General features: G+C 44.3%; 1 protein-coding gene across 2 annotated transcripts in view; it reads left to right on the forward strand.

The window, feature by feature from the left end:
* Nucleotides 1-14,866, forward strand: part of man2a1 (mannosidase, alpha, class 2A, member 1) — a 235,528-nt gene that overhangs the window by 208,924 nt on the left and 11,738 nt on the right. For both annotated transcript variants that reach the window (XM_068029802.1, XM_068029801.1), the window contains exon 19: nucleotides 146-279. In XM_068029802.1, the coding sequence (XP_067885903.1) occupies nucleotides 146-279 (134 nt within the window). The remainder of the gene's footprint in view (nucleotides 1-145; nucleotides 280-14,866) is intronic.

A 14,866-nucleotide genomic window follows, 5' to 3' on the forward strand; every position in this document is an offset into this window, starting at 1 on the left:
TATTATTTAAGATGATCCTAGCAAAATTATTATTATGTTGTGGTCTCTTGATGTCCTAGGTGATTATTAAACACAATAGTTTTATTAGCATTCATGATATGAGTGCAATTAGCAGTAAGTTAAAACATATAATTTACTTCAACAGGCCAGCTGGAAGTCATAATGGATCGCAGACTGATGCAGGACGACAACCGAGGCCTAGGCCAAGGTCTCAAGGACAATAAAATCACAGCCAATTTATTCAGAGTTTTGCTAGAGAAAAGAGTTAGAATAGATATGGTAAGAATAATTATGCAATGCCAGTATTTAATTTCCTAAGTATGACTAACTGAGAAACTATCTGCCCTATTGAAATTCTTAAACATTCATTAGCGATAATAGAATCAAACACAATAAGTAATATTTAAATCATTAAATTTTCTAAAGCATTTTTATGGTTGTGCATATTATAATAGGTAAATTGAGAAACTACATCATAGGACATATTTTTCTTATTTATGTCCTTATCAACGTTGGATGCCAAAGGTGACTGTGAGTCACTGGAGGCCAGTGTTGCAAGGACCTTGGGTGAGGAGGGATGCTTGGATTATTTAAGTGAGCAGAAGAAGACAACATCAACAACAACAACAGCTTATATTTGTATAGCACCTTTAATATAATAAACGCTCCAAGGCACTTCGCATGAGCATGATAAAACAAAGTATGACATCGAGCTACAAAAGCTTAGTCAAAGAGGTAGGCTTTAAGGAGTGTCTTAAAGGAGGGGAGAGAGGTGTAGGGAGGGTATTCCAGAGCTTGGGGCCTAAGCAACTGAAGAGTGGAGTGATTAAAATCAAGAATGCACAGAGGCCAGAATTAGAGGAGCACAGATATCTTGGAGAGTTGTGGGACTGGAGGAGATTACAGAGATGGGGAAGGGAGATGCCATCAAAGGATTTGAAAAAAGGATGAGAATTTTAAAATCAAGATGTTGCTTGACTGGGAGCCATTATAGGTTAGCGAGCATAGGGGCGATAGGGGACCGGGACTTGGTGCGGGTTAAGACACGAGCAGCAGGGTTTTGGATGAGCTCAAGTTTATGGAGAGTAGAGTGTTGGAGACCAGCCAGGAATGTGTTAGAATAGTCAAGTCTAGAGGTAACAAAGACATGAATGAGAGTTTCAGCAGCAGATGAGCTGAGACAGAGGCAAAGTCAGGCAATGTTACGGAAGTGAAATTTGGCGGTCTTAGTGATAGCACGAATGTGAGGTCAGAAACTCGTGGCATCAAATGTGACACCAAGGTTGCAAACAGACTGACTTAGTCTCAGACTGTTGCCAGGGAGAGGAATTGAGTCAGTAGCTAGGGAAAGGAGTTTGGAGCAGGGACTGAAAACAATGGCTTCAGTGTTCGAAGTATTTTAATTGGAGGAAATTTCTGCTCATCCATTACTGAATGTCAGATAAGCAGTCTGATAATTTACCAACAGCAGAGAGGTCAAGAAAAGTGGTGGTGAGGTAGAGTGGGTGTCATCAGCATACAAGTGAAAATTACCGCTGTGCTTTCAGATGATGTTGCCAAGGGGCAGCATGTAGATGAGAAATAGAAGCGGGTCAAGGATAGATTGTTGGGGGACACCAGAGGTTATGGTGCGGGAGCAGGAAGAGAAGCCATTGCAAGTGTTTGTCTAGCTACTATTAGATAAAAATGGAACCAGGAGAGGGCAGTTCCCCCCCCACCCCCCACCCCAGCTGGATGACCGTGGTGAAGCATTGGAGGAGAATGGTGTGTGTCAAATGCTGCAGACGGATTGAGAAAGACAAGGAGGGAAAGTTTACATTTGTCGCAGTCACATAGGATATCATTAGTGACCTTGCTAAGAGTCGTTTCGGTACGGTGCCGGGACAGTAACCTGATCGGAGGGATTCTTTTTTTTTGCTTATTATTCTGCTATTAACACTCTCTCTGGACTAATGCTTTGTCTTTCACCACATACTTTTTGCCTTTGTCCCAGGACAACTTTGTTATTTAATCTCTCCTCCTAGCCTTTGCCAGTTCTGATGAAAGGTCACAGACCTGAAATGTTAACTCTGCTTCTCTCTCCACAGATGCTGCCTGACCTGCTGAGCATTTCCAGCACTTTCTGTTTTTCTTTAAAATTTGTTTGTGGGTTGTCGGCGTTGCTGACTGGCCAGCATTTAACATAGAAACAACATAGTCATTTACAGCACAGAAGGAGGCCATTTGGCCCATCAGGTCCATACTGGCTCTCCAGGGAGCTATTCAGTCAGTTCCACTAAACCTGCTCAAACCTCGTAGCTGTACATTTCCTTCAAGTGGCCTTCCAATTTCCTTTTGAGGTTATTGATTATCTCTGCTTCCACCACCCTTGTGGGTTGCGAGTTCCATGCCCTTGAATTGAGTGGCTTGCTAGACTATTTCAGAGTCAGCCACATTGCTGTGGGCCTGGAGTCACATGTAGGCCAGACCAGGTAAAGGACATTAGTGAGCCAGATGGGTTTTTACGACAATCAACACTGGTTTCATGGTCATCATTAGACTAGTTTTTAATTCCAGATTTATTAATTGAATTCAAATTTCACCATCTGCTGTGGTGGGATTCGAACCCATGCATGAGCCTGGGCACTGGATTACTAGTCCAGTGACATTACCACTACGCCTCAGCCTCCCCCTGCCATGGAATTCCAGGAATGATGGGAACGTATTTGGAAGGCAACAATACCTTCAAAGACTTTGGAGAGGAAGATGTGTTTGGAGATGGGACAGTAGTTTGCAAGGGCAGTGGGGGGTCAGGTGTTGCTTTTTTGAGGAGAGAGGTGATGACGGCAGATTTAAAGGAGAGAGAGAGAGACAACACCTGAAGAGAGAGAACCGTTTACAGTATCGGCTAACATGAGGACCAGGAGGGGAGGTTGGGTGATCAGCTGTTTAGTGGGAATAGGATCGAGGGAACGGAGTCATACGGAAAGATTTTTTATGCCACTTCTGTGGTACTGTGTAGGTTCACAGTTGGGAGATCACTCAAGAGTGCCAGGAAGGGCTCCAGCCCCTGGCTATAATAGTCAAAATAGCCTGATAGGGTCAGCAACATCAGCTGCAGGTAAGTGGCAGTTCTGTTCCACTCCAGATCTATGCACTAAGGTCATAGTAGGAATTTCAGGGCCATAATGTTCTACTTATTAGCTTGACCCCAGTAGTAGCACTTGTTGGACCGTCATGGATTTTAACCCCGGTCCGGAGACCTGAGCAAATTATCGAAGCTATTTGAGTGAAGTGCTAAGGGAGCATTGCATTGTTGGAGCTGTTGTCTTTCGGATGAGACATTACAGCGAGGCCCCACTGCTTTCTCAGGTGGATGTAAAAGAACTTATGACCCTATTTGAAGAAAAGCAGGGGAGTTCTTCCTGTGTACTGGTCGACATTAGTTCCTCAACCAACACCACCAAAACTGATCATCAAGCTCATCGCTGTTTGTGGGACCTTACTGTGCACAAATTGGCTGCTGTTTCCCTACATTACAAGAGTGACTGCATTTCACAAGCACTTAATTGGTTGAGAATTTCTATGGGGTGTCCTGGAGTGATGAAAGACACGATATAAACACAAATTATTTTTTATATTTTTGCAAACATGTAAAAATAGACCCCATGTCTACAGATAATGGTGCTAAGACAGTGCACAGGGAGAGGAAGAGGAGGGGCCCAGGGTGGATTATTGGGCGACTCCAGGGATATGTTATTGGAGGGATGGAAGGAGAAACTATTTCTAGAAATGCTTTGGCTACATAAAGAACATGCAAGAGTGGAACCAAGCAGGGCCAGTCTCACAGAGTTGGCCAACACAGAAGAGGAGTTGGAGGAGGATGGTGTGACTGTGTATGTTGAAGGCTACAAAAATCAGCAGGTGGAGAAGGAGGGATAAAGCACCTTTTTCACCTCACAGAGAATGTCATTCATGATTTTGATTTTGATTAGTGCCATTTTGATTCTGTGGGGGAGTCAGAAGCCTGATTGAAAGGATTCAGACAGGAAATTGCAATAGAGGTGGACACAGATCTGGAGGTTAACATCGTATTCAAGGAGACTGGAGAGGAAAAGCAAATTGGAATTTGTTTAGTAGTTGGTAGGGGCTGAAGGTGTTTTTTTATAAGAAAAAAAAAAGTAATGCCAGGAGTTTTTAAGGGGAGAGGGCAGTTGCTGCCATAAGGATACAGTTTACAAAATCAGCTGACCAGGAAGGTAATTTGAGTGGGCATGAGTTTAGAATGAATGAGGTTGAGGGAGTGGGAAGTATGTCACATGGACAAGATGAGTTTGGAGAAGATCATGAGGAGGATGGTTTAGAACCTCGAACGTAAGAATGGGAGCAGCCCTTCATCCCTCAAGTTTCTTCCACCATTCAGTTAGATCAAAGCTGATCTGTACTTAACTCCATTTTACTCATCATTGATCCATGTCCCTTACCTAACAAAAGTCTTATCAATTTGAGTTTTGAAAATCTAAATTGGCCCAGAATCTGCAGGCTTTTAGGGTAGCGAGTTCCAGATTTCCATTACGCTTTATGTGAAAAAGTGCTTCCTGAATTAGAAACATAAGAGTGGGATCAGGCTGTTTAGATCCTCAAGTCTGGTCCACCATTCAATAAGGTCCTGGTTGATCTGTGACCTAACTCCATATACCCACCTTGCCCTATATCCCTTAATATCTTCGGTTTAAAAAAGTCCATCAACCTTGGATTTAAAATTAGCATTCATTCCTAAATGGCTGACTCTAATTTTAAGATTATGCCCTCTTGTTCCAAATTCCTCACCAGAGGAAGTAGTTTCTCTATCTGCCCTATTCAAGCAGAATAGGAACACAGCTAAACACAGGAAAGCAAACAAGTCAGAGGGAATACAGCAAAAGTTATGTTTCAAGGGAGTAAGACCAGGATGGATGGCCTCTACTTTAATGCCAGGAGTATTACAGGTAAAACAGATGAGTTAAGGGCAAGGATTGACACGTGGAATTGTGATATAGTAGCCATCATGGAGACATGGTTGAGGGAGGGGCAGGATTGGCAGCTCAATATTCCGGGATATAGAATCTTCAGGCGAGACAGAGGAGGGGGTAGAAGAGGAGGGGGCGTTGCAATATTAGTTAAGGAGTCAGTTACTGCAGTAAGGAGAGATGATATCTTGGAGGGGGCATCAAATGAAGCTTTATGGGTAGAGTTTAGGAATAAAAATGGGACAGCCACATTGCTAGGTGTTTATTGTAGACCGCCAGATAGTCAGTGGGAAATTGAGGAGCAAATATGTGCGCAATTTGCAGAGGTGTGTAAAAATAATAATAGGGTAATTATATTAGGTAATTTCAACTTTCCCAATATTAATTGGGATAGTCATCGTGTTAAGGGCTTAGATGGAGTTGAGTTCTTAAAATGTATACAGGAGAACTTTTTAGCTCAATATGTAGAGGATCCAACAAGGGAGGGTGCAGTGCTGGACCTAATTCTGGGGAATGAAGCCAGACAGGTGGTTGATGTGTTGGTGGGGGACCATTTTGGTGATAGCGACCACAACATGGTACGATTTAAGCTTGTTATGGAGAAAGAAATAGACAAGTTGCAAAAAAAGGTTTTGGATTGGGGGAGAGCAAATTTTAGTAAAATAAGGCAGGATCTGGCCAAGGTAGACTGGAACGAGTTACTTGTCGGGAAATCTACAGAAGATCAGTTGGGGGCATTCAAAAAGGAAATGGGGAGGGTGCATGCCCAACATGTTCCCTCTAGGGTAATAGATAGGAGCAACAAGCCCAGAGAACCATGGATGACCAGAAACATTCAGGGTACAATGAGAAGGAAAAGAGAGTCTTTTAGCAAATACAAGGAGAGCAAATCAACAGAAACATTAGTGGAGTACAGAAAGTGTAGGATGGAGCTTAAGAAAGCAATTAGGAGAGCAAAGAGGGGATATGAGCAAGCTCTGCTGGTAAAAGTAGGGAAAATACCAAGATATTCTATAAGTATATCAATGGGAAGAGGATAACCAGGACCCATTAGGGACCAAGGGGAAAATCTGTGGGTGGAGCCAGAGGACATTGGTAGGGTGTTGAACGAATACTTCACATCTGTCTTCACCCAAGAGAATGAGGATGTAGATATGGAACTCAGCGAGAGAGACTGTGAGGTTCTTGAGCAAACTGTCATAGGGAGTGACAAGGTATTGGAGGTTTTGGCAGGCTTAGAAGTGGACAAATCTCCAGGTCCGGACGATTTGTGTCCCAGAATGCTGTGGGAGGCAAGGGTGGAGATTGCAGGGTCTCTGACCCAAATTTTTAATTCCTCTCTGGCCATGGGGGAGATGCCAGAGGACTGGAGAGCAGCTAATGTGGTCCCACTATTTAAGAAAGGTTGTAGAGATAAGCCAGGGAACTACAGACCAGTGAGTCTCACGTCAGTGGTAGGGAAACTATTAGAGAAAATTCTGAAGGAGAGAATCTATCTCCACTTGGAGAGGGAAAATTTGATTAGGAATAGTCAGCATGGCTTTGTCAGAGGGTGGTCATGCCTAACAAATTTGATTGAATTTTTGAGCATGTGACCAGGTGTGTAGATGAGGGTGGTGCAGTTGATATAGCAAAGCCTTTGTCAAGGTCCCACATGGGAGACTTATCAAGAAAGCAAATGCACATGCGATACAGGGTAACTTGATAAGGTGGATTCAAAATTAGCTTAGCTGTAGGAGAGAGAGAGTGATGACAGATGGCTGTTTTAGTGACTGGAAACCAGTGTCCAGTGGCGTACCACAGGGATCTGTGCTGGGTCCCCTATTGTTTGTCATTTATATGAACAACATAGATGACTATGTGGGGGGGTAGGATCAGTAAGTCCGCGGATGACAGAAAGATTGGCCGAGTGGTTAACAGTGAGGTTGAGTGTCTTGGGTTACAGGAAGATATAGATGGGATGGTCAAATGGGCAGAAAAGTGGCAGATGGAATTTAACCCTAAAAAGTGTGAGGTGATGCACTTTGGAAGGAGTAATGTGACATGGAAGTATTCAATGAATGGCCTGACACTGGGAAGTTCCGAGGAACAAAGGGACCTTGGTGTGTTTATCCATAGATCTCTGAAGGCAGAAGGGCAGGTTAATAGGGTGGTGAAAAAGGCATATGGGACACTTGCCTTTATCAATCGAGGCATAGATTACAAAAGCAGGGAGGTCATGTTGGAGTTGTACAGAACTTTGGTAAGGCCACAGCTGGAGTACTGTGTGCAATTCTGGTCGCCACATTATAGGAAGGATGTGATTGCACTGGAGAGGGTGCAGAGGCGATTCACCAGGATGTTGCCTGGGATGGAACATTTAAGCTATGAAGAGAGGTTGGATAGGCTTGGGTTGTTTTTGCTGGAGCAGAGAAGACTGAGGGGTGACCTGATCGAGGTGTACAAGATTATGAGGGGCATGGACAGGGTGGATAGGGAGCAGCTGTTCCCCTTAGTTGAAGGGTCAGTTACGAGGGGACACAGGTTTAAGGTGAGGGGCAGGAGGTTTAAGGGGGATTTGAGGAAGAATTGTTTTACCCAGAGGGTGGAGACGGTCTGGAATGCACTGCCTGGGAGGGTGGTAGAGGCGGGTTGCCTCACATCCTTTAAAAAGTACCTGGATGAGCACTTGGCACGTCATAACGTTCAAGGCTATGGGCCAAGTGCTGGCAAATGGGATTAGGTAGACAGGTCAGGTGTCTTTAATGCATCGGTGCAGACCCGATGTGCCGAAGGGCCTCTTCTGCACTGTATTATTCTGTGATTCTGTGAATCCCTTAATCATTTAAAGTACCTTGATTAGATCATCCTTGTTCTTTCCTTGATAAGGAAATATAAGCCAAATTTAAGTAACCTGTGCTCAAAATAAACTTTTTAAGCCCTAGTATCATTCTGGTGAATCTGCATGGTACCCCTCCGAGGCAAATATATCTTTCCTGAAGTTCAGTGGCCAAAACTGAAGGCAGTACTTCAGATTGGGTCTGACTAAAGTTCTGTATAATTGAAGCATCATTTCCATACTTTTGAATTCCAAGCCCTTTGGGATAAAGGCTGACAATAGTATTTCATATTTGTGTTCTAGCTTTTAGTAATTGTGTACATGGATAGCTAAATCCCTATTTGCCTCCAGCATTAAAATGGGTTTTCAGGTTTAGAGTTGGAGGGATGCTGGGCAAAGTTTTAGCTAAATGGACAAGGGAAAGAAAGGGAAGCAGCAGAGGCATCTGAATTGTCTCTATCTTGGTGACAAAATCCATGAGCATAGGAAAAAGAAGCTTGGGGTTATCATCATAATCATTGTAATCTAGGATTATCCAAAGATAGTGGGCAGCATTGGCAAAGGGGAGCGAGGCCTGATAGAACTTGATATGGTCAAGCTAAATCTGTAAAACACGACTAAACTGGTGGTGAAATGGGTACATTCAAAGTTTTGCCCCTTGGATGTGAGGGAGCAAAGATAAGGGACAACAGCAAAGATGGGAGACAGTTGCTTGAGCCAAACAGGAGGTTTTAGGAGAATGTTCACCAGCCAAGAGCTGGTATGAGTAGCTACAGGCCATAGAAAGGTCCCAACACTTTTGTTGTTATGAGTTAATCCTGGAGGGAATAAATTACCTTTATTTTGACATCTTATGATCAGCAGAACCATTTTGCAGTCCTCTTTGGCTGAGGAAGGATTTCCTTATGTGTTGCAAAATTCTATGATTCCAGAAGGGCAACAAGACTCACCCTAGTCGCAGAGGATTGAGTTGTCAGAAAAGATTTTTAAAACTTAGATGTTTAAGCCTTGAAAGGAAATGAAAAAGGACTTGATAGAATTATGTTTAATACTAGCTGAAATACAAAAGTTTAACTCAGAACATTATTTCAGGTTAAGCTATGGCAGTGAGACAAGAGACCAATAGATCTAAGCTAGTAAAAGAACTGCATTGGTTCAAGTAGAAAGCCCAACACCACCTTCTAATGCTAATGACAATAAATGTGGCTTTGCCAGCATCATCCATATCCCAAGATTATTTTATTATAGTTCAAGACTGATGGCAAGAATAGTTTATACAGCACTTTAAACATAGAAAATGTATCAAGCTGTAAGGAAAATGGAACTTTGGAGGGGTGATCAAAGGTTTGTTCAAATCGGAGAGTCTTAAAGGAGGATAGCGAGTTGGAGAAGCAGAGTTTAGGGAAGTAATTCCAGAGAATTCCATCAAGGCAGCTCAAGGCTTAGACATCAATGGTGGGGCAAAGAAAGGGAGGATGTATAACAGGCCAGAAGCAGAGAACAGAGAGGGTATTTTCAACTGCCAGTCACCCATGATAAGTTGGTGTTCAGCAATTGAAAATTGGGGTAGGCAAGGGAACTTTGGCTGCCCATTGACCTCCAAGGCTTGAATGCTACAAAATGGAAAAAAGAGTGAAACAGGTAAGTGTCTGCTGAATGTAAATTGGGGGCCTGCTGTTGGAGTTGTAGGACTCCAGTTGCAATTTTCAGGTACAAATGAAGAGTGCAGGAGGGCATGCCACGAGCAGCACCAGGCATACCTAAAAATGAGGTGTCAACCTGGTGAAGCTACAGCACAGGGCTACTTGCTTGCCGAGCAGCATAAACAGCATGTGACAGACAGAGCTAAGCTCTGCAGTCCTGCCACATCCAGTCGTAAATGGTAGTGGACCATTAAATAACTAACCGGAGGATGTGGCTCCACAAATATCCCCATCCTCAATGATGGGGGAGCCCAGAACATAAGTGCAGAAGTCAAGGCTGAAGCATTTGCAATAGTTTTCATCCAGAAGTGCCGAGTGGATGATCCATCTCAGCCTCCTCCTGAAGCCCCCAGCATCTCAGCTGTCAGTCTTCAGCCAATTCGATTCACCCCAAGTGATATCAAGAAACGGCTGAAGGCACGGGATACTGCAAAGGCGTTGGGCCCTGACAACACTCTGGCAATAATACTGAAGACCTGTGCTCCAGACTTGTCACGCCCCTAGCCAAGCTGTTCCAGTACAGCTAAAACACTGGCATCTATCCAGCAATGTGGAAAATTTGCCCAGGTATGTCCCGTACATACAAAGCAGGACAAATCCAACCCGGCCAATTACTGCCCCATCAGTCTACTCTCAATCATCAGTAAAGTGATGGAAGGTGTCATCGACAGTACGATCAAGCGGCACTTGCTCCGCAATAACCTGCTCAGTGACACTCAATTAGGGTTCCACCAGGGCCATTCAGCTCCTGACCTCATTACAGCCTTGGTTCAAACATTGACCAAAGAACTTGACTCAAGAGATGAGGTGAGAGTGACTGCCCTTGACATCAAGGCGGCATTTGACCGAGTATGGCATCACTGGAGTCAATGGGAATCGGGAAAAGTCTCCGGTGGTTGGAATCATACTGAGCGCAAACGAAGATGATTGTGGTTGTTGGAGGTCAATCATCTCAGGTCCAATACATCACTGCAGGAATTCCTCAGTGTAGTGTCCTAGGCCCAACCATATTCAGCTGCTTCATCACTGACCTTCCTTCAATCATAAGGTCAGAAGTAGGGATGGTTGCTGATGATTGCACAATGTTCAGCACTATTCACGACTCTTCAGATACTGAAGCAGTCTGAGTAGAAATGCAGCAGGACCTGGACAATATCCAGGCTTGGACTGATAAGTGGCAAGTAATATTTGTGCCACACAAGTTCCAGACAATGACTATCTCAAACAAGAATCTAACCATCTCCCCTTGAAATTCAATGGCATTACCATCGCTGAATCACCTCCTGATTTCTCAAAGCCTGTCCTTCATCTACAAGGCACAAGTCAAGAGTGTGATGGAATACTCTCCACTTGCCTGGATGGGTGCAGTTCCAATAACACTCAAGAAGCTTGACACCATCCTGGACAAAGCAGCCCACATGATTGGCACCCCATCTACAAACTCCCTCCACCACTGTTGGACAGTGGCAGCAGTGTGTGCCATCTGCAGGATGCACTGCAGCAACGCACCAAGGCTCCTTAGACAGCAGCTTCCAAACCCGCGACCTCTACCACCTAGAAGGACAAGGGAAGCAGATGCATGGGAACACTACTACCTTGCAAATTCCCCTGCAAGCCACTCACCATCCCGACTTGGAACTATATCGCTGTTCCTTCACTGTCGCTTCATCAAAATCCTGGAATTCCCTTCCTAACAGCACTGTGGGTGAACCTACCCCACATGGACTGCAGCAGTTCAAGAAGGCAGCTAACCACCACCTTCTCGAGGGCAGTTAGGGATGGGCAATAAATGCTGGCCTAGCCAGCGATGCCCATATCCCATGAATGAATAAAAAAAAGTTACTGTGAGAACTGTGCATACTCTATTAGTTATACTAAGCATTGAGCAGCTGAAGAAAATAGTTCAGAAAGGGGATCCCTGGAGGCATCTTAAAAAACCAGCCCAGGATGCTTTTACTTTTTTCCCCCATTTGTCCGTAGAGGAGTAGGATTGCTCCACCCGGCCCCTGCAATGAAATTCCCCCCCAAAACACCACGATTTCTTCTCCAAGACCAACATCGTGACCAACTCAGCTCATTTCCCACCCTCCCAGAACTGGGAAGCTGCAGCAGCTCACTGCCAGCATGCTAATGAGGCCTATGCCTTATAATGGATCGGGTCTCACACCAGCATTAACAAATGAGCAGAGCAGTTACTCCACTAACTTTCTGCCTATTTTGGACACTATTTGAGACACTACCCAGAGAGTTTGGGGTGGGGGTTGTAAGATTGGAGGGGTCACAGAGATAAGGAGGTGCAAGGTCATGAACAGATTTAAACACAGTGAGAAAAATGTTAAATTGAAGCTATTGGGGTACCTGGAACCAATACAGGTCATCAAAGGTGTGGTAATGAATGAGCTTAATTGGTGGAGCAGAAGAGTTTTGAGCAGCCTGCTGAAGTCCCTTTAAGAATCACTGGTTAGCCTGCTGATGCTAAGAATCATTAATGGAGCAAACATGGTGCATGCTCCTCCCATTGGAACTTGAAAATTGCCTTGGGGTTTTATGTATGTCAGGGAATTTCCATTTGCACACGTTAATAGGCACCTTTCTGAAACAGCCAGGGGCTCTGGTCATCCATTTCCAGAACCAGACTGAAATGGCAAGAGGCAGATCGATAGTGGGAATGGGACAGTAAGTAGTGCACTGTCATTTTTCCTGAAAAACACCCCTATGCCACCAAAAACAAGGAAAAAATTGGCCTCAGTGGCTTTGATCTTCCCAATGTTTAATTGGAGGAAGTTGAGATACATCTCAGGCTTAAAATTAAAAGATGACACCAAGGTTGCAAATAGTCTGGTTCAGCCTTAGTTGCCAGTTGGCGAGAGAATGGAGTTTGTGGTGGGGGCTGAAAACAATGGCTGTGATCATCACAAAATTTAATTGGAGGAAATTTCTGCTGAATGTTGGACAAGAGGTTTTATAATTTAGAGACAGTGGAGGGATTGGGAGAGGTGGTGGTGAGATAGAGCTGCGTGTTATCAATGTACAGGTAGAAATTGAAGCTGTTTTTGGCTGATGTGGCCAAGGAACGGTATGTAGATAAGAAATAGGTGGAGCTCAAGAATAGATCCTTGGGGGACAGGGCAACGGACCATGAGCAGCAAAAGAAGCCAATCCAGACAATTCTCTGGCAGCAACTGGATAGATAAGAATAGAATCAAGCGAGTGCAGTCTCACCCAGTTGGACGACAGTGGAGAGGCATTGGAGGAGGATGGAGTTGTCAGTTGTGTCAAAAGCTGCAGACAAATCAAGAAAGACGAGGAATGAGAGCTTACCTTTCTCACAGTCATATAGGATGCCATTTATGACTTCAGTGAGCGCTGTTTTGGTACTCTGGTGAGCAAAAACCTGATTGGAAGGATACAAACATGGAGTTCCAGGAAAGATGGGCACGGTTTTGGAAAGCGACAGCACATTCAAGGATTTTGAAGGTGGGGTCTTATTTTGCAAGGATGATGGGGGTCACAGGTTGGTTTTTTGGTTGATGATGACAGATTTGAAGGAGAGAAGGACAGATCCAAGAAGAGAGAACTGTTACAATATCAGCTAACATGGGAGCCAGGAAGGGATGTTGGGTGGCCAGCAGTTTAGTAGGAATGGAGTTGAGGGAGCAAGTGATAGGTCTCAAAGACTAAATGTGCTCGGAGAGAACATGAGGGGAAGTAGGAGCGAAACTAGAGAAAGACATGTTCTGGGCTGGGGTAGAGGGGAATCTTGGAGGAAGTTTGATCCGGTGAGCTTGAGGAAAGGAGGGAATCAGCAGAGGCAGCTGATCGGATGATCTCAATCTTAGTGACAAAGAAGTCTGTGAGTTCCTTGCACTTGTTACAGGTGAGGGTGGAGGGGACAGGGGAGAGTGGTTTAGAAGGTGGTTTGAAGTAGAGGAAAGGAGCAGGGGAGTTATTTTTGCATTCCAGGATGATCCTAGAATATTGAGCAGTTTTGCCAGACAAGAGCAGGACCCTGTAGCACTTTATGTGGTCCAGTCAGATCTGGCGGTGAATAACTAACCAGTTGTCCAGCATATCCATTCAAGTTGACTTAAGTGAGCAGAGATGAGAGTCACACCGGGGCAATGGCCAGAATGAGAAAGTAAATGTTTTTATTGGGAGCCAGGGCATCAAAGTTGGGGGTGAGGATATGGTTGAGCAATTTGGTAGCTGCAGAAATGACATGGTGAATAGAGGACCAATGACTAGACAGTTGGGATTTTGAAAGTGCAGTTCTAAGTAAATTGAGAGTTTTTTTTCCGAGATGGATACAGAAGGAAGTAGGGTTGGAGAGTGATGCAAGGATGTGATTAGAGACTGCCTTATCTGTAATTAACACAATGAGAGTAACAAGGCCACGTGAGATGGCATGATCATTGGGGTAGCCGTGAATATGGGTTGGGGAGTTTATATGAAAGAAGATATTAAGGCAAGATAAGGGGGCAGTGAACTCAGGAGAGAGAGCATGATGAATTGAGATGGAGGTTGAAATCGCTCAGTATGAGAAGTTGCTCGGTGCCGAGACTGAGGGAAGAAAACAGTGAGAACATTTTTACGGTACTTGGCTGGGCTGTAGAGAATGAGGATTTTAAATTAAATGTGAGAGGGGTGATACAAGGTGAGATGCCCAGAGGAGTAGGGGGACAGACCAAGGTGTGATTTGGTGATAAGTGCCACGCTGTTACTGCAGTGGTCTGGACATGGAAACTTGGAAGATATAGCCAGGCAGGGAGGCTTAATTTAGGGGGGAAGTGCCATCACCCTTCAGCCAGGTTTCCATCAAGGCCATGATGTAGATGCAGTCATCCACAATGAGCAAAGACCTTGTTCACAAGTGAATGGACATTCTGGAGGGAGCTGTAGAGAGGCGCAGAGTCCACTGAGTCAGCCTTGTAAGGGGTGTGTTGGATGGTGGTTTCAACTGAACCTAATCACCAGTGTGAAAGGTGTATGTTTTTAATATCTTCATATTGTTATGAAGGTGCGCTGTTCTTAAGATGTTTTGAGGACTTGTGATAAAGATTGTGGACATTGGTTCATTTGGAAAATTGAAAAGATACCATGGATGTGTTTTTTATTCTACAAGGGTCACTGGAAAGACACTTAAAGTTTTGTTTGAAAACAAACCTTTACTGGATGTCACATACCTTAAGCTAAATAAATAACAGAGGCCTTGGGAGATGTTTACAGAGAAATGACATATCAAGATTTGTGGTGGTCAGGAGATTTTGGCTTTCTGGATGGGATGTGGACTGTTTTGAATGTCAAGTTTTATTTATTTAGAGATACAGCACTGAAACAGGCCCTTCGACCCACCGAGT

Source organism: Heterodontus francisci, chromosome 4 (assembly GCF_036365525.1).
Source record: "Heterodontus francisci isolate sHetFra1 chromosome 4, sHetFra1.hap1, whole genome shotgun sequence".
In the NCBI taxonomy this organism is placed as follows: Eukaryota; Metazoa; Chordata; class Chondrichthyes; order Heterodontiformes; family Heterodontidae; genus Heterodontus; species Heterodontus francisci.